At 36.6% G+C, this 26,589-nt stretch overlaps 5 protein-coding genes and 2 pseudogenes across 5 annotated transcripts in view; 6 read left to right on the forward strand and 1 right to left on the reverse strand.

Annotated features, from left to right (window-relative positions):
• LOC103835927 (vascular-related unknown protein 3) overlaps positions 1-26,589 on the reverse strand; it is a 208,304-nt gene that overhangs the window by 55,624 nt on the left and 126,091 nt on the right. The gene's annotated exons all lie outside the window — the stretch shown is intronic.
• LOC103836604 lies at positions 388-1,495 on the forward strand. The gene has a single exon (XM_009112897.3). The coding sequence runs from the start codon at positions 838-840 to the stop codon at positions 1,264-1,266; it is 429 nt and encodes a 142-aa protein (XP_009111145.2). The 5' UTR covers positions 388-837; the 3' UTR covers positions 1,267-1,495.
• Positions 1,517-9,055, forward strand: LOC103836614 (annotated as a pseudogene).
• LOC103836635 lies at positions 4,880-9,055 on the forward strand (annotated as a pseudogene).
• LOC103836625 (ethylene-responsive transcription factor 7) lies at positions 9,398-10,496 on the forward strand. The gene has a single exon (XM_033279190.1). It carries the CDS (start codon positions 9,543-9,545, stop codon positions 10,215-10,217), a length of 675 nt encoding a protein of 224 aa, XP_033135081.1. The 5' UTR covers positions 9,398-9,542; the 3' UTR covers positions 10,218-10,496.
• On the forward strand, positions 14,381-17,383 carry LOC103836644. Its single transcript, XM_009112940.3, has 4 exons — positions 14,381-15,408; positions 16,108-16,557; positions 16,637-16,958; positions 17,036-17,383. Exons 1-4 carry the CDS (start codon positions 14,962-14,964, stop codon positions 17,170-17,172), a joined length of 1,356 nt encoding a protein of 451 aa, XP_009111188.2. The 5' UTR covers positions 14,381-14,961; the 3' UTR covers positions 17,173-17,383.
• On the forward strand, positions 17,957-21,844 carry LOC103836651 (EH domain-containing protein 1). Its single transcript, XM_009112953.3, has 16 exons — positions 17,957-18,180; positions 18,263-18,342; positions 18,669-18,737; positions 18,819-18,876; positions 18,965-19,020; positions 19,107-19,152; positions 19,233-19,294; positions 19,513-19,626; positions 19,753-19,855; positions 19,986-20,035; positions 20,248-20,376; positions 20,471-20,722; positions 20,827-20,906; positions 21,002-21,128; positions 21,202-21,345; positions 21,452-21,844. Exons 1-16 carry the CDS (start codon positions 18,096-18,098, stop codon positions 21,635-21,637), a joined length of 1,641 nt encoding a protein of 546 aa, XP_009111201.1. The 5' UTR covers positions 17,957-18,095; the 3' UTR covers positions 21,638-21,844.

The raw sequence follows: 26,589 nt of genomic DNA on the forward strand, positions 1-26,589 counted from the left end.
AGTAAACGTAATCACGACCGTGATCAGGGACAATGAAAGGTTACGGAGAAAACAAAGAGTTTCTATAGAGAAAACAAATAGATTGAGAGAAGATAAGAGATGGTTCCGCAGAGAAAACAAAGAAATTGAGAGGAGAGATGTGAGAGATCATTTTGGCGGAGAAAACAAAGAAATTTAGAAGAGAGATGTGAGAGTTGATTCTGACGGAGAAAACAAAGAAGTTGAGAGAGATGAGAGATAATAAGGGCAGAATTGACAATAAGAAAAACCACATCAGCGAGAAAGTTCAAATTCCATCCGTGCAAAATAAGGGATTATGTTTGTATATGCACTGCAAATACTCTTTATATATTAAGTAGTAGTGCTAGTGGTTTACTAAAATTAGATGGAAATTATATATTATTACTAAATTTAACATTAAGAAACGGACAACATGAAATTTTGTTCATAAACAAATAATTTTCCTGCAATAATGAAAAATGGAGGATTGGACTTGTCATTATTTATTCTTTATACATGTTCCTCTTTAGTCATGTCCTATACAAACTTTTCGTGTTATTTCTGTTATCTTTAGATGTCACGTTAGGCATTCAGTTCTTCTTTTTTCCTTTATTCATGGGCTTGGCACTGCATTTTCACCGGCACACTGGAAAACAAAAACCAGCAAATATATCCAAGCCGAGCTGACTAGCCGAGAAAGACACGTGGAACGAAGCGCCGAAAATGAAAAAAAATGGCAAAAGCTGGTGACGATGAGTTCAACAAACACATGTCCACGTATGATAAAAGTACTATAAAATCTGACGTGGTATTTGATCTAATCTTTATCTCCTTTTAATGATTTTAATATCCCACCACCTTTCTACCTACGTTTTATATAAACCATCATCATCTCTAAACCAGACACTTTACCTCCAAAGAAACGAAAAGGAAAGAATGGGGAATTGTCTAAGGCATGAGTCAGAAACGCACTGGTCTGGTGAAGATTGGGATGATGATTTCATCACAGAACATGAAGAAGAACAAGATCATCATCATCATCATTGCTCCAAGACGACATCCATTAAGGCTAGTAAAACAATAATTGTCACGCAAGACAGTAACTCATCTCATCATGAGATCAAGATCAGGCTCACGAAGAAGCAACTCCAGGATCTACTGAATCAAGTCAACGTCCATGACCTGACCGGCTCTGATCGTAAAACTGAAGAAGGCAACCATCACCGGTTATGGACACCGGTTCTGCACAGCATACCGGAGGTTTAATTGAATATTTTTCCGGGAGATGATCAGACCATGTTTGTATATTCTTTAGAGGTTAAGTTAGGATTTCGATGTAAATTTCCGAATTAGTACACAACATTTCTCCTTTTTTGTGTTGTCAGATTGTAAATATGAAATATAATAAATCTAGTTGGGCTTCACATTAAGGAGAATAAATAAACTTATTGGGCCTAATAAAGCCCATTAATAAAAACAAAAAGAAAAAGCTTTATTTTTCTTCTTTCCCTCCGCTATTCTTAAAAAAAACGTCTCGAATTCATCATCCCTACGCTCCTCCTCCGGCCGCCGCTGCGTTTCCCATCGTCAGTTCTCTGACTTAAGAAGCTGTAATTTATCTCCCGGCGTTATTGTAACATCCCGAGTTATGATATATAGAAAGGCTTAAGAGAATTTATTTGGCTACCTATGTCACCAAAGTTGACTTACCTTTTCCGGAACACATCCTGAAAGAACTCTAGAGTTAAGCGTGCTTGAGCTGGAGTAGTGGAAAGATGGGTGACCTATCGGGAAGTGATTCGCGATAGCGTGTGAGTGAGGCCAAAGCACGGGGAAAGGTCGGGTGGTGATTGCAGGGTCAGTAAACAATGATTTCGAGCCTTTGGAAAATTAACGGACCGAACGTCAGACGGGATGGGGCCCACGGGCCGAGAGAGCGGTAGTGGGTGGCCCATTAGCCGTGGACGGTCGGGGCGTTATAAGTGGTATCAGAGCTGGTTAGCCATCTCAGTTCCGACCTGAGAGGCGTCTTGAGACCTGTCGGGGGCGCAACGAGGACGTTGCGTTCTTTGAGAGGGGGTGAATTGTAACATCCCGAGTTGTGATATATAGAAAGGCTTAAGAGAATTGATTTGGCTACCTATGTCACCAAAGTTGACTTACCTTTTCCGGAACACATCCTGAAAGAACTCTAGAGTTAAGCGTGCTTGAGCTGGAGTAGTGGAAAGATGGGTGACCTATCGGGAAGTGATTCGCGATAGCGTGTGAGTGAGGCCAAAGCACGGGGAAAGGTCGGGTGGTGATTGCAGGGTCAGTAAACAATGATTTCGAGCCTTTGGAAAATTAACGGACCGAACGTCAGACGGGATGGGGCCCACGGGCCGAGAGAGCGGTAGTGGGTGGCCCATTAGCCGTGGACGGTCGGGGCGTTATAGTTATAGATTGACCATCTCTCTACCTCACTGCTCTAAACGATCCTTAAGGTCTGTGCAAGTTTATGATAAGAGAAAGCATAATCATTATCTTCTTAATTAAGATTATGGCTACTTTAAATAGATTATTGAAGGTTTTTGAGTCTACCCGTGAAAGAAAATATATTTCCTTTATACACTTGCATTCAGGACTGAAGCATGTTTGGTTTCTTAGACATATCATACGGACACAACTGTAAAAGCACTTGGCTGTTTTTGTTTTTGTTTTGCTTTTTTTTGGTGTGTCTGTAAAGTTATGTGTAAGATAAGTAAACCAATGTAATCTTTGCAGGTTCTATTCTTGAAGTTGTTGTATCTAAGCACATCCCTTCAACGAAATGTCTATCACATCATCACTTACTTCAGCCACACTTTGCGGGAGCTTGGTTTCTCCTAAAGCTTTAGCTTGCAGCAATGCGTTCCCAAGCAATCATCTCTCGGGTCCTCTCGAAAGCTCAAAGATTTGTGTGACTCCATATCTCAAGAAAAGTATTGCTCAGGTCCAAGGAATCAGGTGTCACGCTATGCAAGTTGAGACGAGGGAAGCCTTTACAGCTGGGAAGAAGTTTCAACTCAGTGATGTGATCGAAGGACAAGAGTTTGACAGGGAGATGCTAAGTGCTATCTTCGACGTTGCACGAGAAATGGAGAAGATAGAAAAGAGCTCTTCTCAGAGTGAAATACTGAAGGGTTATCTAATGGCTACCCTCTTTTACGAGCCTTCCACACGCACCAGGCTCTCCTTCGAATTCGCCATGAAGCGCCTGGGAGGTGCAGTCTTAACTACCGAGAACGCTTGAGAGTTTTCGTCTGCTGCTAAAGGGGAAACACTAGAAGGTATCCCATCTTGTCAGCTAAAGTATCTAACATGTTGATTCTGTTTAGATTGAATTGAATTCGTGTGGGACACTTTTTTCAGATACCATAGGAACGGTGGAGGGTTATTCAGATATAATTGTGATGCGACATTTCGAAAGCGACGCTGCTAAAAAAGCTGCAGCTACTGCCAATATACCTGTCATTAATGCAGGTGATGGTCCTGAAGAGCATTCCACTCAGGTTTGTTGCGTTCATCAATATCATTAGTGTTTTTAGTTATCCTGAACAAATGTATTGGTTTTGTTGCTGTTGTGAAGGCTCTCTTGGACGTGTATACAATCCAAAGTGAAATAGGAAAGCTAGATGGGATAAGTGTAGACTTAGTTGGAGATCTTGCCAACGGAAGAACAGTCAGGTCTCTTGCATACTTGCTTGCCAAATTTAAAGACGTGAAGATTTACTTTGTTTCCCCTGAAATTGTTAAGATGAAGGTTTGTGTTACTAAACTTGAAGAGTAGTATCATTTGGTGTGTTGCTTAAATGTTTTTATTGGTAATGGTTAGGATGATATAAAAGACTATCTGACATCAAATGGAGTGGAATGGGAAGAAAGTTCGGATTTGATGGAAGTAGCATCAAAGTGTGACGTAGTGTATCAAACCCGGATCCAGAGAGAGCGATTTGGAGATAGGCTTGACCTTTACAAAGCGGCTTGTGGGAAGTATATCGTAGACGAGGCACTGTTGGGAGTGATGCAGAAGAATGCTGTTATCATGCATCCTTTACCGAGATTAAATGAAGTGAGTTTATATCTAACTTCTTCTTCTTGACACAAATCCTCACTCTGTGTAATTCTATATATGCGTAGATCACTGCGGATGTGGACGCTGATCCAATAGCTGCTTTCTTCAGACAAGCGAAGAACGGTTTGTTCATTAGAATGGCTCTTCTGAAGCTACTGCTTGTCGGTTGGTGATGGATGGTCTAGAGTTAAATCCTTTAATAAACTGAATCTCAAGACGTATCTTATGTTTTGTTTGTGTGTTGAGCAAAAAAGCTGTGATCTTGATGTTACTCAAAAGAACATAAACGGTCAAAGCAGTTGTTTTGTTGGTCTTTGAGATTACATTAATCAATTCATATGAGGAAGAGTCTTTTTGCTGAACTTTATGAATAAAATTGATTCCACCATTTACGGTCAAAAGCAAACACTTTTGTGTCTTAACGCTCCTCCAAAGGGCGAAGATAAAAGAGTTTTAGTTCAGTTTCACTGTATACTTTTAAATTATTACGTAAATACCCCTCCCTTTACAGTTCGGAATTAGTTAATTTTAATTATTGTTTTATTATTTAAAAATAACAAATAAACACATGGGAGATCATCAGCAAAGTTATTGACGTCAATCTCAGATTCAGGACAACCGGTTCGGTAATTAAACTTCGAGCACAAGTATCTCTATCTAATCTCTCTCAAGAAACCCTAATGTCGACTTGCAATTCAATTGATTAAAGTAGAAGGAAGTCTCACGCAATTCACATGTTCTTACCAGCTGCAGCTCGGAGAGATTGCAACTTCTACTACATAAAAGATGATTGGGAGCCCTGTAATGTCATCATCTTCCATGATCGTCTGCCCTTGAGTTTATCCCAATGGGCTTCCTCATCTCCCACCGAAACCTAGAACTAGGCGTTTAGTTATCAGAGCTGCATCCCCTTCCAGTCAACCAGAAGGGAAGAGCCCTCTCATGGTTGTTTTGGATGTGCCGAGGAGTATATGGAGACAGACTTTGAAACCTCTGAGTGATTTTGGGTTTGGTAAGAGAAGTGTTTGGGAAGGTGATATCTTGCATATTTCTATTGTTTTATCCATTCATCCATGTGCATTTTGATCATATAGATTAGGATTTAGCCATGTTTAGGTTGCATTTTGCATACATGAGTCCTTATCAGGTATTGGAGTACCACATGGAGTTCTTGGAGGCACTTGGAGGCATTTGGAACTCAAAAAGGAGTGTTTAGAGTGGTCACTGGGCGAGCAAGGCATGGGAGCGACCAGTCCGGAGCGACACCACCAAGTCGCTCTGATCTTCCTACTGGAGCGACCTTACCAGAGAGACAGGGAGAAGTCGCTCGCGGTTTCATCACTCGGAGACGCGAGAACGAGCCCGGAGCGATCTCTCGCAGCGACACAGCGAGGTCGCTCCCGAAGCCTGGAGCGACCTTACCAGAGCGACAGGGAGAAGTCGCTCGCGTTTTCATCACCCGGAGACGCGAGAACGAGCCCGGAGCGACCTCTCGCAGCGACACAGCGAGGTCGCTCCCAAAGCCTGGAGCGACTTGTCGGAGCGACGGGCTGAGGTCGCTGCGCGTTCTATTTCTGCTCGAACTTGTGATTTCTCAAGGGCCTTTTGGTCATTTCATTATGCACGTTTTTATTTTCTAAACCTATGTTTTAATACTCTAAGAGCCACCAAGAGGGGGATCATCTTTGTTCTTAGAAAAAACCACCAAAAACCTTTGGAAAGTCATCTCTTTGAATCAATTGATCAGTTTATTATTGAAATTCTGTGTTCTTATCTATTTCCTGTGTTTCTCTACATGATTAATCTGAAATCCAACATGGATTTAAGAGGAATCATGGAGATTAGTGAGTAATCACCTTTTGAATTCATGGGTTAGGGAGATTGAGGGTGATTAGGTTAGAACTAGGATGTTTTAGTGTAGATCATTCATATTTCCTTGCTAGTAGAGTGAGCATAAAGCATCTTCTGAGTTGGCCACTCAGTAGTTGAACCTTAGGCATTTCCCCCCGAAAGGTGTTCGAGGAAATGCCCGAGACAACTCTTCTTAGCTTTTAGCATACTTTGCCAAAGACATTTGTTGTTAGAGGTGCTAAGATAGCCATTGGACTTGCTAGTTATGATTGCTTTCATATTATTCAACCAAAGACATTTGATGTTTGAATTGTGTTAAGTAAATGAACATTCATCTAGACATAGAGTTTGTTTAGGATTGTGTCCAAGCTTAAGGTTAATAGATTGATTGATCGTTTGCCATCTTTAGTTCGAAACTTGATCACCCGAGGTCTAATCCCTATATCCATGAGTTCTCTTTTCCATTAGTTAAGAAAGTATCATTTAGTTATTTCTTTTAATTAGTCATAGTTTAAAAACCCATCTAAATCATTGGTTGCACTTAGATTAAGTGATTACTTGCATTCTCGGTGCTTTGATATCTCTCAGAACTGGTTCGACAATCATTTATACTACAACATTTGTCTTAGGAGCCTTGAAAACTCCTAACATCAGAAGGTGGGGTTGGTTTGTTTCTCGTTTCCGGAGCTACTCTTCTTGCTCTTAGCTGGGCTTGGTTAAGAGGGTTTCAAATGCGTGCCAAGTTCAGGAAGTATCAGACCGTGTTTGAGCTTAGTCAAGCCTCAGGCATTTGCACGGGAACGCCGGTTAGGATCCGTGGTGTGACCGTTGGTTCGGTTATCCGGGTTAATCCGTCCTTGAAGAACATTGAAGCTGTTGTTGAGATTGAAGATGATAAGATTATCATCCCTAGGAACTCGCTGGTTGAGGTGAATCAGTCTGGTCTTCTTATGGAGACTATGATCGACATTACGCCGAAGGATCCCATACCGGAACCTTCGGTAGGGCCTCTGCATCAAGAGTGTGGCAAAGAAGGTCTGATTGTTTGTGATAGGGAGAAGATAAAGGGAGAGCAAGGAGTGAGTTTAGATGAGCTAGTTGGGATATTCACTCGTATGGGGCGCGATGTGGAGGAGATTGGTGTTGCCAATGCGTTTTCTCTTGCTGAGAGAGTTGTGTCGGTTATTGAAGATGCAAAGCCGTTGCTCAAAAAGATGATTTGAGTTTATTTTGGTGAATCGTTTTGATTGAGAAGAGTTTATTTAAAAAAAAAATGTAATGTATTTCTCATGCGTGAGCGTTGGGTTTTGATGTAGTGATGTCACAGATTCAAGCCATGGCTGAAGATGCTCAACCTTTGCTGTCTGAGTTTCGTGATAGCAGCTTGCTCAAGGAAGTTGAGGGTTTGACTTGAAGCCTGACCCAAGCTTCTGATGATATGAGGTAATGGCTCTTACTCTTAGTCACCAAACTTAGGCTTTAGGTACTATTACTAATAATCTTGGCATTATTGACTGTATATCGTTAGAGCCACACTTTAGATAGTCTTTCTGAGGAAGTTCACAGTGCAAGTGTCAACTTTGAATTGCATCTCAGTTTATAGCCTTCACGTGCTATTTGTGGACTAACTTGAGAACAATAACTTTTTTTTGTAAAACATAAAGATCTTTTTGAGTTTTAGCACCATATCAGATGAAGTGTCCGATTTGATCTATTGTTTTTAAAATCTGCATTAGTTGATGATCGTTTTTGCATGTTCTTATCTTCTGAAACCAAAGTGTGCTGCTTCTTATCAGTTAATGTATGGATTGGAAACTTGTCTGTGGCAATATTAAAGCAGTACTAGGACCACATATATATATGTCAAAGTTTTTGATCAAAAAAAAATATATATATATGTCAAAGCTCGTTTACATACACTAATACTTACTTAGAAATAAACTCTGTGATTAGATAATGTGGTAGATGACTGTGAGAATGTAAATCTTCTTGACCTTATGTTACATTGCAGAAAGGTTCATTCGTCGATTTTGACACCTGAGAATACAGAACTAATACAGAAGTCAATCTACACTCTGGTTTACACTTTGAAGAACGTCGAGGTAACTTTGCTAGACAACAAAAGTAAGAGCTCTGAACAAGTTAAAGAAATGTTTAACATGGGGTCTTGATTGTTTCATTGTAGAGCATAAGCTCAGATATTCTAGGATTCACAGGCGATGAAGCCACCAGAAAGAACCTTAAACTACTCATCAAATCACTCAGTAGACTATTATAATTATCAAGGTGAGCAACTTTTATATTTGGGCAATTGTCAATAATAGCACATTTTTAAGTTTATGTCTCAAAAATAGCACCAAGGAGAAAGTCACAAAAATGACATTCATTAAAGGTAAAATATCTCTAATACCCTTGGTTTAAAATTAAATAAACAAACAAAAATAAATAAAAATAAAAATAAAAAAATAAAAAAGAAGAATTTTTTTTAAAGGTTCAGATTATATGTTTTCAGATTCGAAATTTTTATAATATTTTTTTTGAATTTTTTTTTTTATTTTTTTTTTTCAAATTTTCTTTTTATAATTTAAAAATACTTTTTGAAACTGTTTTTTTTTTTAATTTTTAATTTTTATTTTAGTATTTATTTTTTATAAAATTTTAAACTATAATTCCAAAACCCCACCCCTTAACTCTAAACCCTAAGGTTTGGATATAAATGTATATTTACCTTTTTAATGAAACTTATTTTTGTGATTTTAAGTATTGAGTGCTATTTTGAGAACAAAAACTTGGTTTAGTGCTATCCTAGTCTTTTTCTCTTTATATTTTTCTTTTTTAAAATGTGTGTTTTTGTGCATTTACTCAACAGCATTTACTTTTCACACGGGAGAGACGATGATGACGATAAGCGCGTCTCGTTTTCTTTGTAGGGTCTCCCAAGGAAGGAGAAGGAAGGCCTCTCACTTAATAATTTCGTGAGGTTTATTATTATATATTATTATATTATTTTAAATTACAAAACAAAATAGACGAGGATGTTTTAGTCATTACATATGGACAATTTGGTCTTTTTAAGCGATTAATTTAATAATAATGGTCGGGGTCAGGACAGAAGGCGCAAGTGCTTACCCTCTTTTGCTTTCTTCGCATTTCGAGACATATAGCTCTTGTCCTGTGAACTCTTTTAAAGACTTTCAAATTTTTGTTTCAAAACTGAAAAATGAAAATTATTTTTTTCATACATTATATATAAATGTATATCGAATAAAAGTTTAAAGCAAAAGGAAAAAGAATCAAAGTTTGGAAAATGATATACTCCATAAATAAAAATAAAGCGAAACGATTTGGTCGGTCTTGTTGGACGGGCGTGAAGGTAGAGAAAGAAAAAAGCTATTCCAACCATAAATAATTAAATAAAAAAAATACTTGAGTAAAATTTTAAAAAGAAATGATAAATAATAATAATTATTTTTAAAATTTTCCAACTCCTACCCTTTGTTCCACCATCTTTCCTCATTACAACATTCTTTCTTCTCCATCTTCAGACACAGATCTCTCTTCTTCAAATCACATTACTTCTGGTTTCTTCTTCTTCACCATGAGGAAAGGGAGAGGCTCTTCCGCAGTTCCACCCGCCCTTCACGGATCCGTGAAGGAGCCGAGGTATAGAGGCGTCAGGAAGAGACCTTGGGGCCGTTTCGCCGCCGAGATCCGTGACCCCTTGAAGAAATCGCGCGTCTGGCTCGGTACCTTCGACTCCGCCGTGGAAGCCGCACGCGCCTACGATGCAGCCGCGCGTAACCTCCGTGGCTCCAAGGCCAAGACTAATTTCCCCATCGACTGCTCTCCTTCCTCTCCTCTCCAGCCACTCAATTACCAGAATCATCATCGGAATCTCGCTCCGAATCAGAACCAGATGGATCCGTTTATGGACCACCGGTTATACGGCGGAGGCGGTGGTAGCTTCCCGGAGCAGCAGCAGGTTATCAGCCGGCCGGCGAGTAGCAGCTTGAGCAGCACCGTGAAATCGTGTAGCGGACCGAGAGCGGCGGCGAAGGCGACGAAGAGATATCATCCCCGGACGCCGCCGGTGGCTCCGGAGGATTGCCACAGCGACTGCGATTCGTCGTCGTCGGTGATCGACGACGGAGACGATATAGCGTCGTCGTCTTCGCGGCGGAAAGCGCCGTTTATGTTTGATCTTAATTTTCCGCCGTTGGATGGTGCTGACTTGTTCGCAGACGATCTCCACTGCACCGATCTACGTCTTTGATTTGCCTTTTTTTTTTCTTTTATTGAAAAGAAAAAAAAAAGTGAGCACGATGATTTTATTACCACGAAGATGACGATGACGATATAAAGAGAGAAAGAGAGAGAGAGAGGTTGTGTTGAGATCTGTTAACTGTAAGAACCAGATCTGAGTTTCGTTTGTCTGTTTCTTATTTAAGATCAACCCTTTGTTACATGTAACATTTCTATAGCTGATGATGATGATGAATGATTCTAAATCCAAAAATCTGTAGATTTTATAGAGTTTCCCCCAGTTTGATTATTATGGTGAGTATGAGCTGCATTTTCACAAACACACAGGACACAGACATTTGTTTGTCTTTGGTTTTTGATCAATCTGAGGGTTTTCCATTCTACAAGTAAACTTTAATGTTCCTTGTGATCGAGTTTGGCTCTGAAATTGAAGCAAGCTATGTGGACATATATGCAGAAGATCTGATTGGCTTCAGTTTGTGGTAGTAAGAAGCTTGAAGAAAGAAAGATGGTGAAGCTGCTCCTTTGCTAAGCTTCTGAAGTGTTTCATTCACCTTGTTAGGTGTAGCAGGGAGACGAGAAAGGCTTTCCCTTTCGTGTACCCAATCAAATGTTTGGAGATGGGCATGGTCAATGGTGTTTTAGGTGATGGATAAAGCTCAATGGGCAAAGGCCAACTCTTTAGGTTGAAGTTTGGTGGCTGAGATGATGTTGATCTGTAGATGCTGTTGCGTGGTAGAATTTCACTGTATGTGTTTTGACCATTTGATTAAAGTTTGCTGGTCGAGTTGTCTCAAATTTGGTATCTACTTTGCTTCTCTGCCACGGATTCAGACAGTGAGTGAGTCTCTTTGGGTTTGAAGAAAGAACGAGCTTTTTTTTGTTTTTAAACCGTTGTCGGGTAGGCTTTATTTATGGAAAATCTTTGAAAGATATTGTGGAATTTACGAACTCTTGTTCTTTACTGCAAAGATTTATTACTTGAACCTATTTCTGTATTTCAACTCTTAAGTCGCTTTCTCTTTTCATTTTGGGGTTCGAATTCTGGTCCAAAAAGTAAAAGCTCCGAACTGGAATTCTAAACCAAGCCGGACAGAATATTTTGTTTTGTTTATTTGATTTAAATTAAATTGATCGGTATAAAATAGACATAGAAAATTATTTGTACCGAATTATATTGGATTTAAATAAATTTTCTTTAAAATTCCAAGTCAAAGAAACGAATTATTAGAATTTAATCAAAATTTTAAATCTCAACCATCTGATACCTAAACCCAACTGAACCACAGTTGAATTTGGTTATTTTGATAGAATTTAATTTGGCTATCCAAGCTACCCGAAAACTTCGAACAAACCGAACTGGTATGCCTTTCCTTATCACTCTAAATTTTCACAAACCAGAAACGAATTGATTCCTTCTTATCCTAACCATCAAAACATATCTTATCAAAGATGTGTAACAACAAAACATACGCATAAAACTATAAAAAATGTCAGTTGTTGGAAAATCAATAAGACTTTTCTGACAAACGTCTGAAATATGTCTAAATACAATATACATAGGCTTAGTTGGCTTGCGTGTTACCAGCACGACTTATATTTCTGTGACGGAAATTCTGTTAGCCCATAAAAGCTTGTGCCGGCGGCCCGTGTCTACTCTTTTACTTGAAAGTTTATGTTCAGTTTAATCACAAATTTTACCTCTTCTACGGTTCTACACGATATCACCCGTTCCAATATTTATTGGTTTACGAGTTTTAGGTCCATATATGTTTGACTGTTAGGAGCATCATTACGAGTAGATAATCAACATTTTTATCAGTAAAAATTCAACTTATTTTAAACCAAAGCTTAAACCACATAACTCTAATTTATACACTGTAAGAATCTCAATGTGTGTTCATTCGTTTTTCGTGTATACTGTTAAATTGTGTGTATTATGGTATAATTGCTTTCAGAAAAAAAAGTTTATAAATATAATTAAATAAAACGACTACAGTCAGCATGGCTTGATGATATTTAAACCTTCTATAATTTTCACTCTACGTAGACATGGATGGATGGCGATTCACAAGGTCACAAGCAATCAAAAACCAAGCCCATGAATTGTTCAAATAAATTGACAATTTCTTATTAAAGTTGTATAGTATTCTTTTGTTCTATTTGAACCCAATAAACTTAAGACATGCCGCCGGGGACTTAGAATCCCCTAAGTAATCTTAAAAATTAAAAATTAAGGGAACAAATTGAGAGTTTACTTGTTGCGTTTGATATAATTATATATTTTGTTTCTTGGTTAAGACATCAAATTAGTTTAAGATGGCAAGTAGGAACAGCTTAACAACATGTACGTGGCGCCGTATGTACGGTGATTTCGTAATCTACTACCTAAATTTTACACATCACATGTTATTGTCATACAGCCTGTTTTGTTTAGTATCATCTTGTAAGCTTGCAACTCTTCATATTTTTATAATATTTTTTTTATTGCCACGTATTTTTCCACTGATGAATGACAATAATTAAATGATACTAGTCTCTTTTTTTTTTTTTTTTTTTTTTTGAACACAAATGATACTAGTCTATAAGACAAAATAGTTTGTTTTAAACAACTAAGAAATGTGGACGAGTTTAAAAAAAAATCAATTTTGTTAGAAATAATAACAAATACCGATTTATTGTTTTTTTTTTTTTTGACGTCACCGATTTATTGTTTACCATGCAAAATAACTTTCTCTAAATAAGTCCCGTTGGAGTTGAAACTGTTTTCAGTGATATACTATATGGTAAAAAAAATCCATCCTATCAGTGAAAAAACTAGATAGAAGACTTGCTTTTAATTCATGACAATATTTGTAGGAAATAGTATCAGTAGTATCCCGTGATTGTCAAATCAGGATTTTCTCATGAACACATATCTACATTTCTGTTGTTTTATGAACACATATCTACAATATTTATGAAGACATAATTACATTTCTTTTTTTTTTGTTTTATTAGGAAACAATAGTCAATCTTACAATGCTACTACACAAATTCGTTTGTCAAATCCAAATTTTATACGTTGGCTCCAAATAGAGACGGTGCGAGCAACATAGAATATATGCATGACTACCATTAAAATATATGTTACAAAAAGAAAAATTCAGTCACGCACCATCAAAATCCAAAATTTAATATTTTTGATGTCTCCCTAGATAAGTTTATAACTGCAACCTTAATTTTTTTTTTTTTTTTTGTAACTGGCAACTGCAACCTTAATTAAACTAAAGTTCATAGTATATAACACGTACTCTAATTTTCAAATATTTATTTCAGTTAATAAAAACTCTTGAAAACTGTTAAATTAATTATTAAAGTTATTGTTCGAAGAAATAATAATATCAATATTTTTTGTTTGTCGGACAAGCTATGACAAGCATTTGAATTATTACATTTCAGAACCTTATATAAATTGAATCATTTATAAAACATAACAAGAGATTGATCCGCAGGCGGATATTAGTTTTTACATTTTTATACATTGATATTTATTTTTTTATAATTAGTGCTATATATTTTAGATAGATCATCATATAACTAATTGTATTCAAAATACATGGACCGAATCAGGTAATATTAGTTATTTTTGATACAAATATCTGAACATGTTTTGAATACATTAGTTATTTAGATATTTTAGGTTCTTATACATCAGAACCGAACTCATCCAGACTCAGATGGACCCAATTCAAAACCCACACATAAATTTATAATATTCAAGCGGGGCCAAATTTAAAAATAAAATAAAATAACGATATCCGAAAAAACAACCCGTACCTAAATGGATAGTCAAATTTCATGCCTATCTAATTCTATAAACTAATAAAAATGACTCTTTCTATTTGTTTTTCTAAATTAAGTGAAATAAAAAGAGTTATTTTTATTTAGTAAAACAATTTTATGAAGTAAAAAATGAAGTGACAATAAATATAATATATATATTTTTTATTTTTATTTAAGTTATTATTTATTCACAAAAATATGTCTTTAAATAATGTTTTTGGCTACACAATTTCTCACCGATTGAAACTAAAATATAGAAAAAAAATTTAGTAAAAGATAAACAAAATCAAACGTTTAACCATATGCAAAATACAATTATTTTACATTTTTAATTTTTATAATTAGTACAAAATTAATGTTGATTGACTAATAAATAAAAATATGCACTATTATATTATTATGGTTAATGATGTAATGTATTGTTAAGATAATATATTGTTAAACTGAGTGAAATATGAAAGACAATTAATGTAATTATATTAATGCAATTACTAAGAAACACTATACTTCTTTTTTATATTGATATATCTATGTTTTCAAACAATTCTCATTTATACTCCTGTTCATGTTTCCAAACAGTATCAAAATATATTTCAGTTTTAATAATACAGATGCATTTGTCCAAAAAAACATAATGCATAAACACAATACATGTACCTTAAAACAAGGATATTAAAAAACACGTATACATTTATACATCTTCAAAGTAATAATCATAGTAATAGGTTTATTACAAAATTTAAGTTGTATCTAGATGGGGTAGTCAAAGGTCACGTTACGTTAGCATCAATCATTTATAAATAACCTTCATAATTTTAGCTTTTCCTGATTCTCAGCCTTCTTCTTGGGAGGGGGAGCAAAAAAAAAAACAGAGTCTCTCGTCTAATTTCTCGCACACATTTATATATTTATTTTCCGAGCGATCGTCCATGACGGACATCGACATCGGAACCGCAGCAGAGAGAAACGACGACGGAGGAGGAAGACGAGAGCCGTTGATTAACCGTGAAAATAAGTTCAAGCGTTCTGTCTCGAACGTGCACGACGAACTCCATAGTTTCAGGAAATATCTGAGATGGATGTGCGTGGACCAGTCGAGCCCTTGGACAGCGGTTCTCTCTTGGTCCATGTTCGTCGTTTTCACGCTCGTGGTTCCGGCGATGTCTCACTTCATGCTCGCTTGCGCCAACTGCGATAGCCATCACTCGAGGCCGTACGATTCTGGGGTTCAGCTTTCTCTCAGCAGCTTTGCTGCCCTTTCTTTTCTCTGTCTATCAAGATTTGTTAGCAAGTTTGGTCTCCGACGGTTCCTCTTCTTCGATAAGCTTTGGGATGAGAGCTCCACTGTTCGCCGAGGCTACACCAATCAGCTCAACGTGAGTTCTTTTCATTTGTTTAGGGGTTATAGTGTACAAAACAGCCAACTACTTTGAATCTTGAAAACCCTTTGTCTACTTGCGCCACAAGGAATACAATGCTTTGCTTTTGTTTTATGAATTAGCACATACCCATTTTAATATATTTAAATTAGCACAAACCATGCTTATATAGTTGAATTAGCACATACCAGGTTTATTTAGGGCATATGGTGGTGAAAACAACGAACTACTTTGAATCTTGAAAGCCCTCTGTCTACTTGCTCCACAAAGATCATAATGCTTTGCTTTTGTTTTATGAGTTAGTACATAGCCATGTTTATATAGTTGAATTAGCACATACCCAATTTATTTTGGGCTTACGGCGGTGTAAACAACAAACTATGTTGAATCTTGAAAACCCTATATTTACTTGCTTCACAAGGAACACAATGTTTTGCTTTTGTTTTATGAAGTAGCACATAGTCATGTTTATATAGTTGAATTAGCACATAGCCATATATATATATAGTTAAATTGGCACATAGCCAATTTATTTAGGGCCTATGGTGGTGTAAAGAACGAACTACTTTGAATCTTGTAAACCCTCTGTTTACTTGCTTCACAAGGCAATACAATGCTTTGCTTTTGTTTTATGAATTAACACATAGCAATGTTTATATAGTTGTTTTCTTTAAACATAACTCCTTTGTTATGCAGAGATCACTTAAGATTCTCTCCTACTTCGTCGCTCCTTGTTTCTTAGCAATGAGCTCATACAAGATATGGTGGTACGCTTCAGGAGCATCTCAGATTCCTTTCCTAGGTAACGTCATCTTGAGTGATACAGTCGCTTGTCTGATGGAGCTCTGCTCGTGGCTCTACCGGACTACAGTGATCTTCCTTGTTTGTGTCCTCTTCCGTCTCATCTGCCATCTCCAGATCCTCAGGCTTCAAGACTTTGCTCAGGTCTTTCAAATGGATTCAGATGTCGGTTCCATCTTGTCTGAACATCTCCGCATCAGACGTCACCTGAGAATCATCAGCCACCGTTACCGAATCTTCATATTGTCGTCATTGATTCTTGTCACTGGAAGTCAGTTTTACTCGCTGCTTATTACCACCAAGTCCCATGCTGGATTAAATGTAAACAGTGCTGGAGAACTCGCCGTGAGTTTTATCTCTCTTTATTTTTTTGCTTTCTATTAGATCTCAGTGAGAAAGTTATGCTAACTCTTTTGGATCTCAGCTATGTTCAATGACACTGGTCACAGCGCTGCTCATTCTACTACGAAGTGCCTCAAAGATCACACACAAGGCTCAGGCGGTGACATGCCTTGCTGCAAAGTGGCATGTGTGCGCGACAATAGAATCATTTGAGACGGTGGATGGAGGGACTCCAAGGTTAGTTGATAGAGCAAGCGGACACGGATTCTATTCAACAGATGTGGAAATTGGAGACACAGACGATAGTGAAGATTATGGAGAGGAAGAAGATGATTTTGATAACAATGATCTCATTCCTGCTTATGCTTATAGCACCATATCATTTCAAAAACGACAAGCTCTAGGTAACATATATATATACATACCTCTTCTATCTCTAGTTATTTATACTCATCTTCACTATTCTTGTTGGACTTTTCAGTACATTACTTTGAGAACAACAAAGCAGGAATCACGGTGTTTGGGTTTACACTTGATAGAAGTACTCTCCATACAATATTCGGGATCGAAATGTCACTTGTTCTATGGCTTTTGGGTAAGACCATTGGGATCTCTTGAGTCAATTTTTTTTGGATCGTAAAGTCTCGAAGTTTTGGTTTTGGCTTCCCTTGTTGGATGATATTACTACATGTAACGTTTCCTAAATGTTTTAATCATTGTAAATCATGTTGTATGTTCTTTAATGTGTCGATTTTGTAACAATTTCATATGTTTATCGAGAGATCTTACAGTAAATAAGATTGGTTTTACGAATTTCATGCCTTAGTAATATCTGTTTTGGATTATTTTTTTGAACACGAGTTGTTGTTTTGTGATTTTGAACTTGTTATTATTTAACTTTGTGATATTGCTTTCATCTGTTTTCCACATTACTCTATCGAGTTGATAAGATCTCTGGTAGTCTGGTTTGTAGCCAGTTATTATGAAATAATTTCTAGTCAGTTCACTTCCAAGATTTCTGATAAATATGAAAGTTCATTTTAAGTTTAAATGTATATTTTTGACTCAAACTGTATAAATTAAAATATTGTGGAATCTCAGATTAACATTTTAAAATACGTGGCATAAAATTTAAAAATACTAAGACCAAGAAAACTTTTTGTTTTAGTTGGTAATGAATAACGTTTAAAATTATATTTCAAAATTACTTTTATTATTTTTGCACTAGGTGTACATAAAAAAAATCACATTAGATTTTATTAAAATTTTCGGATGATAATATAACATTTTAAATCTAGAATCTATTAATCTACATGATATATAATCAAATAAATCCTCCTCATCTTGACCACAATCTAAAATACTTTAAAACTCCCTCTCTATTAATAGTGGGCTATTACAATACAATCAACAGTATTGGGGCATATGTGAAACTTTATGAAAGTATAGGACACTTTCTCGCATTGCTGATTCTCTTTCCCTCTTTCTTGCCCCCGTCGAGACGAAGAAGAACCCGCTTTCTCTGGGTTTCGCGATCGGAGATGGAGATCGATTCCGTCGCAGCTGGTTCGTGTTCCAAGGAGAATCAGCTGATCTACAAGGAATGGTTCGAGTTCGCCGATTCAGGTCTCACTTCTTCAATCTACGATTTGGTTATTCAGTTTATCGCCCGCTAAAGAGCTTCTCTCGTTTTGGTTGTAACGAGCAGACGGAGATGGACGCATTACTGGTAGCGATGCGATCAAGTTCTTCTCCATGTCGAATTTGCCTCGGCCCGAGTTGAAGCAGGTATAAGGATTTTGATTGCGTTGGTTGATTAAAGTCATGTTCGTTTGGTTGCCACAGTTTTTCGGCGTCAGCGTCAATGAAAATAGTTGTTGTTCGTTTCGTAGAAGCTACGCTGACGCCGATGCAGTTTTAATAACAGACGCAGATTTAAACGCAGACGCAGTGCCATCGTCAATGAAACGAACAAGAGTTTATTAAAAAAATTGACGCCGACGCAGCCGTAGTTAGCTGCGTCAACCAAACGAACAGCACTTAAGTGATTGGAACAAGTTCACTTGAGGGATTATAAATTGGCTTTTGTGATCATGCTTTACACTTTCTGATAGGTGTGGGCAATTGCAGATGCAAAGAGACAGGGGTATCTTGGTTTCAAAGATTTCATTGTTGCTATGCAGGTTCACATTCCATTTCTTTTAATTTGAATTTCTAATTACTTGCTCTTGAAATATTCTAATCTATTTGTTGTTTGTTTATAGCTCGTTTCTTTGGCTCAAACTGGACATGAGATATCGCATGACGTTCTTCATAGCGACGGTATGGTGACTAAAGCATTAATAGTACCTTCTTAATGCTAGTTAATGTGTTGGTTTGTGTTTCTGAATGATAATCTGGGTAATTGCAGTTGACTTCAAGAATATGAATCCTCCTGTTATGGAAGGTCTGGGTGTATTAATGGCGGTTAGTATTGGGCATGCAGTTTCCTTTTTGATGTGTTTCGGGGTTTAAATAACTGTTGCTTATAACTGTTCATGTATGTAATACAGAAGAAGAAGCATTCATCATCAAAGTCGAATGATCTTAGTGTTAATGGTATGAAGAATCTCGTTATACTAGACCCAACAGTTTTATGTTTTGTAGTTTTATACCTCATTTTGGTTTGAATTGTTCAGGTAGTCCTTCTGCAGATGCATCACTTACAGCTCACTGGTTCTCTTCAAAATCTTCTAAAAAGGTGTGCTTTGCTTTAACCAGACTATTTAACCGCCAACAGTTCAGGGTTCAAAATATTCCCATATTTAGCAAATATTTATGATGGTCGTTCTTACCTACTCTTTATTATGTATTCAAAAAGATCATTGGTGGAGTTAAAGTTGAGTTTTATTAGTTGCTAACATCTGTTTTATTTCATTTACATCTACTGTTTGTGTAAACTGAATATCTTGTTTTCAGATTTCTCTGTCCTCCGTAACATCTATAGTCGATGGCCTGAAGAGGCTGTACATTCAAAAGCTGAAGCCACTCGAAGTTGCTTATCGGTTCAACGATTTTGTATCCCCTTTGTTGGTAAGTTGGGCATCGCTTATTGGTACTCTGATAATATTAATTCGGGATAGTTGTTATTTAAGTTCCGAATGTTATTGAGTTGTAAACTGTATTGACCATTAAACTACTTGCTTGTGTTTTGCGTAGACGAACAGTGATTTTGATGCGAAACCCATGGTAATGCTTCTCGGTCAGTATTCCACAGGAAAAACAACATTCATTAAGCATTTGCTTAAAGCTAGTTATCCAGGCAAGTTATCCATCCTCTCTCTCTTCCTTCTTTTGGGACTTTATAGTTTCATTGTTTAAAAAGAGATACAAACATGTCAATGCTAAGCTATAAAAACAGCTTCTTATAACGTCAATATCATATTTTTCAGGAGCTCATATTGGACCAGAACCAACTACTGACAGATTTGTTGTTGTCATGGTATGATAATTTGTAGTTTAGATGCTTTCATTTATCGGAGGATGTATTAGTCCCTTAAAACGATGATCCATCATCTCCTGCTAGACATTTGTTTTTTGTGTGGTGAATAGTACACACTAAGGTTTTAATTCTGTGGTTGACAATAGTGGCTAGGTTATTTAATTTTCACCTTGCATGAAGGGTGATTCCGATCTGTTTATTGTGTTTCACAGTCTGGACCTGATGAAAGAAGCATTCCAGGGAACACAGTAGCGGTTCAAGCAGATATGCCATTCAGTGGTCTTACAACTTTTGGGACTGCCTTTCTGTCGAAGTTTGAATGTTCTCAGATGCCTCATCCTGTATGTTTAACCTCATGCTTCTAATGGAGATTGTTCTTGATTTTTGCTTATATTGATTTACTGATAGTGGTTGATCCATTCAACTTTATTGAAGCTGCTGGAGCACGTAGCATTTGTCGACACTCCTGGAGTTTTATCAGGGGAAAAGCAACGGACACAGCGAGCATATGACTTCACAGGTGTTACATCATGGTTCGCCTCTAAGTGTGATCTCATCCTCCTCCTGTTCGATCCTCACAAGCTGGATGTAAGCGATGAGTTCAAGCGGGTTATTTCATCTTTACGAGGTCATGATGACAAGATCCGCGTCGTTCTGAATAAGGCTGACCAAGTAGACACTCAGCAGGTTGACACCCCAATCTCTTATCAATTCTTATTTTATTCACACACTCATTTGATTGTTTTCCATGTTCTGATGCATTTACACGTCTGTCTGTGAATGTTGTACAGCTAATGCGAGTATATGGAGCTCTCATGTGGTCTCTTGGGAAAGTTCTCAATACTCCTGAGGTTTCCCGTGTCTACATTGGGTAAGTGGACCTGTTTCTTCAACTTGTTTTCAGACAGAAAGCGGTTTGGAAATGTGGTTTATGTTTTGACGTTCTTGTTTGCTTGCTTTGTACAGTTCGTTCAGTGATAAACCCATTAATGAAGCTGCGACTGGTCCAATTGGGAGAGAGTTGTTTGAAAAGGAGCAAGATGACCTTCTCGCTGATTTGAAAGACATTCCAAAGAAAGCTTGTGATCGTCGAGTGAGTGTGAACCAGACTTCTTTCACTTCCTTCCCTCCGACTGGATCTAACACTCTTCTTTGTGTTATTACAGATAAACGAGTTTGTGAAAAGGGCAAGAGCTGCAAAGATACATGCGTGCATCATCAGTCATTTGAAGAAGGAGATGCCAGCCATAATGGGAAAAGCCAAAGCTCAACAGAAACTGATAGATAACTTGGAAGACGTCTTTGGAAAGGTTGAGCTGACTCTAAAGGATCTATTCAATATGGCATTTCTAATTCTCAGATTCTTAATACCAATGTCTGTTTGTGTGTTGAATTTTGTGTTTGACATGGAAACAGGTACAAAGAGAGCATCACTTACCAAAAGGAGTTTTCCCAAACGTGGAGCAGTTCAGGGAGGTGCTAAGTGGTTACAACATCGACAAGTTTGAGAAGCTAAAGCCGAAAATGTTGCAGACTGTTGATGATATGTTGGGGTATGACATTCCAGAGCTCTTGAAAAATTTCAGAAACCCCTATGATTAATATATATCACCCCTTCTTAGCTTATGTGTTTACTGTTATAATCCTATGTATGCATTCACCTTTGGCCTAAACCTTCCCTTGTGAGCACAAATGCATATTGTGTATTCTTGAAAAGACTTGTAAACAATGAAGACGCATAAAGAGTATCGACTTGATAATGGTGTATATCATTATATCACAAAATAAAAGTATTATCGTTATCAAAGCTCGTAACTCTGTAATTGTCAGCGTCATATCAATTTTTATTTTGATTTCATATAAGAATTTTAGGCAGGATCTGAAGGCTGTTTCTGATGTCTATCATCTCAAAAAATTTGACCCTTCACCTTTCTGTGAATCTCCCAGGACATTTTGTAAAAAATATAGAACATTTGATGTTTCCTTCTTGCTTTGTGAAAGCTAGTTACATGACCCCAAAGGAGGCCGCGGAGCTGTTTTTCACCATAGGGAGGCCTGATAAGCTGAATACTGGATGCTTTGGCAGTGATCTTCGAGTTTTGATCTGATATAACTATAAATGAAAATCTGAATGTTATTTTGGTTTTAATACATCAAAATATTTCTGTGCAGGTGCGTGTATGAGCGCATCTATAAAAAAAACCACAAGAACTAAAGTGTGTGTTTTTGGTGGTGAGGTGATAGTTAGATGTTTCAACACGTGGCAAACCAAGTTATCAATTTTTGAGCGAAAAAGAAAATGACAAAACGGGCTTAACATAATGTCACAGTCAGCGAACCAGGTAGGGGTATTTCAGTCTTTTGAAACTATTAGGTGCCAATCCGGCCGTGATTCTGAAACTTTTTTGTTAAAATACGACTATTGGAAACTCTGTGTGGGTCATTTAGCTTGCTCCTTCTTCTCATGAAATCTGATCTTCTCTAGCGTGCGGCTCCTTCAGCTCAGAAACTTGGTCTTCCCTAGCTTGCTCATGAACTTGATCTTCTCTAACTTGCTCCTGCTCAATATTAATCTGAAATTGTGTAATGGTTTTGGAAGTTATATTATTTATGCAAAATATCCTATTTATTATATGTTTTTTAAGACTAACCTTGTCAAACTGCTTCGCAGATTTTGAGCTGCTGAAGTTTCTCTGCTCTTCTTTGTGCAGCACGCACCAATGAAAGTTGCTTGTAAGCTTTACATCCTTTTTTACCAGTAAAATAAAAGTCATACATCTTCTGTGTTGTTCTGCGTGGCTGACCAAATCTAGCAGACAAAGTCTCATGCATCTCATCGAATGAGTAACAGGCTTCAACGCATTTTGACGTGGCACGAACAATAGGTTTCATGTCATCACCTTTTTTATTGTACATCTCTTCAAGTGAAACTAGAGTCTTTTCAATGAAGATTTCAACTTCGGAGGTTAGTGAAGCCTGAAACAAAGTACATATATTGTTGTATCAGTGTTCTTCTGACCAAACACAAAAAAAAAAAGCAAAACGTTTTAAACTAACCATTATATCGTCCACAGCTTCACAGATTTGGTCATAATTAGCCTCTGGTAGAGCTTTGATTCCAGCGAGGAGCTTCTTGTTGTTTCTGATGTTGTTTGTGGTCAGAAGATTATTCCAGATGTCACCATCTCCCAGTGTTTTCACAATTTTAGCGTCTAGACAGTTCTTGGTTACATGAATAACACGGAACAGAATAACATCAAGGACAAAGATTTGTAGAATTTGATATATAAGTTGCAAGACGCTCCTGAGTGGAACTTGAGAGCACGTCTCCGACAAGACCATTGTGATGTGATCACGGAAGGTTTCTTCGGTGACAAGAAATTGTTTTGGGATTTCTCGGTCGAGCACTTGAGCCTTAGGCTCCCGGTAGTGAAGTGGCAGAGGAAATATGTATCCAGCGAGATCTCTTGCTCATGATCAATATGGTTAACTCGGATCATTGTCTCCCTTGGTATTTTCTTGCATCTCTCATTGTGTTCGTGGTCTTGTTTTTTTGGTCTTTATAGCATGTCCTGGAGAGAGGGAAGCCAGATGAAAGGAGACGGATCATAGAGAAGTTGACTGGGAAAGTTGTTCAGATGAGTCAGAACATGTACGCGTCAAACGTTGTGGAGAAGTGTATGGAGCATACTGATAGTACCGAGAGAGAGTTGCTGATTGAAGAGATAATGGGCAAGTCTGAGGAAGACAATCACTTGCTGGTAAGAAGAGCACAATCCTATAGAAACCACATTAGACTTTGATTTGTAACGTTCTTTGTTCTTTGGCAGGCGATGGTGAAAGATCAGTATGCAAATTATGTGGTCCAGAAAGTCTTGGAGATCAGTAAAGGGAGATTCTGGTGCAGAGAATGAGAATTCATCTCCAGAGTTCGAGGAAATACACCTATGGGAAACACATAGTAGCCAGATTCAAATAACTATTTGGTGAAGGTATATGTTTTCTCTAAGCAGTCAATGTAGTTTGTGCTTGAACTTTTTGATGTGTTATTGTTGCAGAGAGTGAAGCCTCAGAAGAAGGAACAGAAGGTTAGGAGGTTTGCAAATTTGGACAAATGTTATATTTAGAAAAGTAAATATATATATATATATATCTGAAAATGCTGATGTACATCTTTGCTTGTATCTATGAATGGAAGTGTGATGGTTTGTGTATATTATGTTTAATGTAAACATAATCTGTGGTTATAATTGATATGCTCTTTCATTATGACTGAGAAGAACATAGAGTATTGTTTAGCCTTAACAAAAAGAACTCAGCTTCTTTTGTTGGCCTGGGTATCACTTTGGCATGAATGGACTTCCTGCAGAAGAAACATTTTTGGTAATACCTTTGTGTTACCAAGAAAGGTTTGTGTTTTGTTTCCTTCTTGCCTATGCAGTTGAGGAGAAACATGATCTATGTGGAAGAAAGTGATCCAAGAACTCATAGTTGCTTACATATGGACAATGCACATAAAACCAGAAGTTACTTATAAGGTGACTACTCTTTCATTATTTATAATCATGTTTCTATCAGAGAATCACAGTGGCTTGTTTACTTATCATACTAGGATAAGAACCCGCGCTTTAGGCGAATTGAGTTATATTATTAAAATATTAAACATATTGTATTAACAAATTTAAAAAATTTATATGATGGAATTGTTTTTATATGTATACAATTTTGATTGTTTATATAATCATCTATATGTTGGGTCAATACATTTGGATATTTTTTTTTATTAATTTATAAATAAATAAAATTTATATATTTTCGATTTTGAAATTACACTAATTTCATATTATAAGATTTTTACTTTCTTTTTGACATAAAATGGAAAATTAAAATATTAAAAATACAATTACAAATTGGATTAGGCTTATAATTTGAAGTATAGTTTGGTTATGGGCCACATTAAGACGACATAAAATTTTGCAGTCCAACTATTTATTATACTTAAGGCTTAAATAAAGAAAGATGATGATATTATTTGTTTGCAACCGATACTTTGTATATGATGAAAGTTAGGTTAATGTGATATATATCATTAACTGCTAAAAGGATCATTATTATATTGTGTTGTAAGGAAAAATATTTGATATATAAGTTCGTTTGATAATAACAAAACAACTTAATTTTTGTATTACTCTTTATATAAATTTCTGTAGGCAAGGAATTATTAAGAATCGAACAATAATCTTTTTTTTTCTTTTATTAACAATTTTTTTTTAATAGATGCATCTCTTTTCTAATAATTAAAAAAAAATTCAAATCATTACTTTCCGATTTATAGCAAAAGCATGAAATACTTGTAAAGCAAACTTTGATTTAAATTGCTGAAGCAATACGGACTAAGAGTATATTGTACATTTAAAAAAAAAAGTTATTATGTTGGTTCACAATATAAATCAACTTTGAACCATTTAAAAAAAGTCTCATTTAATGAGATCGCCGAGTATTAATTTAATGAGATTGCTGAGTATTAAGTTTATATATCATATACATTTATGTTTACGTTAATATAAGTTTTCTTAACAATTGGATTTTGGACTTACTAATTTTTTAATTGATTTTTATGTTGTCACGTAAACCAAATTGACATCATAATTAAGTGACACCTAAGCAAAACTTTTTTTAATTAATACAAACTTAAGACTACAACTTTTTAAATGTTTTTCCAATTAATATATAAGAGATTTTAGGAAAATGAATCACTCAATCAAGTTGCTTTCTACTTTTGGATTGAACCCATGGTTCATTTGTTGTTGAGAAAGACCATAATTAATAATGGAATCAATGGATAGATGTAAGAAGGATTATGATGCAGGAGAGTGGAGAAGATATTTAGTGTATGGGCTTTACGTCAGCCCAATTAGAAAATAATAATTTTCAGTGTGTTTTAAATGTTTAAGATATATATAAATCTCTTAAAAATTGTAAAAGATTAGTAGGACTAATGATGTCATAAGGCTATTTGTAATTTCTGTAGGCTACTACTTTACTTACGCATGTACATAGTGGTTTAGGGAATGATTGTGATGTCATGCGTACAACAACTCAAGTTTCTAGTTCCTAAACATCGAAAATATAGGGGAAATTTCGTCATTTTACCACTTGCCTGCCCCATGGTTTCATTAGATTTCCATGGTTGCAAATTATCCAACTATTATGGATTTAAGTTGTCAATTTCTCTAATAACTCCTTGTTTTAACGGCCTCTAGCTTTGATATATATAAGTTGCAAGACGCTCCTGAGTGGCACTTGAAAGACACGTCTCCGACACGACCATTGTGATGTGATCACGGAAGGTTTCTTCGGAAGAAATTGTTTTGGGATTTTTCGGTAGAGCATTTGAGCCTTAGGCTCCTGGTAGTGAAGTGGCAGAGGAAACATGTGTCCAGCGAGATCTCCTCTATGAAGCCATCGAGTTTTCTGATAGGTTATCGACAAGGAACGCGATGATTTTCTTATTTAGACTATTTCTTAGAATCTATATCAAATTTTACATAATT

The sequence above is a fragment of the Brassica rapa genome, chromosome A01, assembly GCF_000309985.2.
Source record: "Brassica rapa cultivar Chiifu-401-42 chromosome A01, CAAS_Brap_v3.01, whole genome shotgun sequence".
Lineage (NCBI taxonomy): Eukaryota > Viridiplantae > Streptophyta > Magnoliopsida > Brassicales > Brassicaceae > Brassica > Brassica rapa.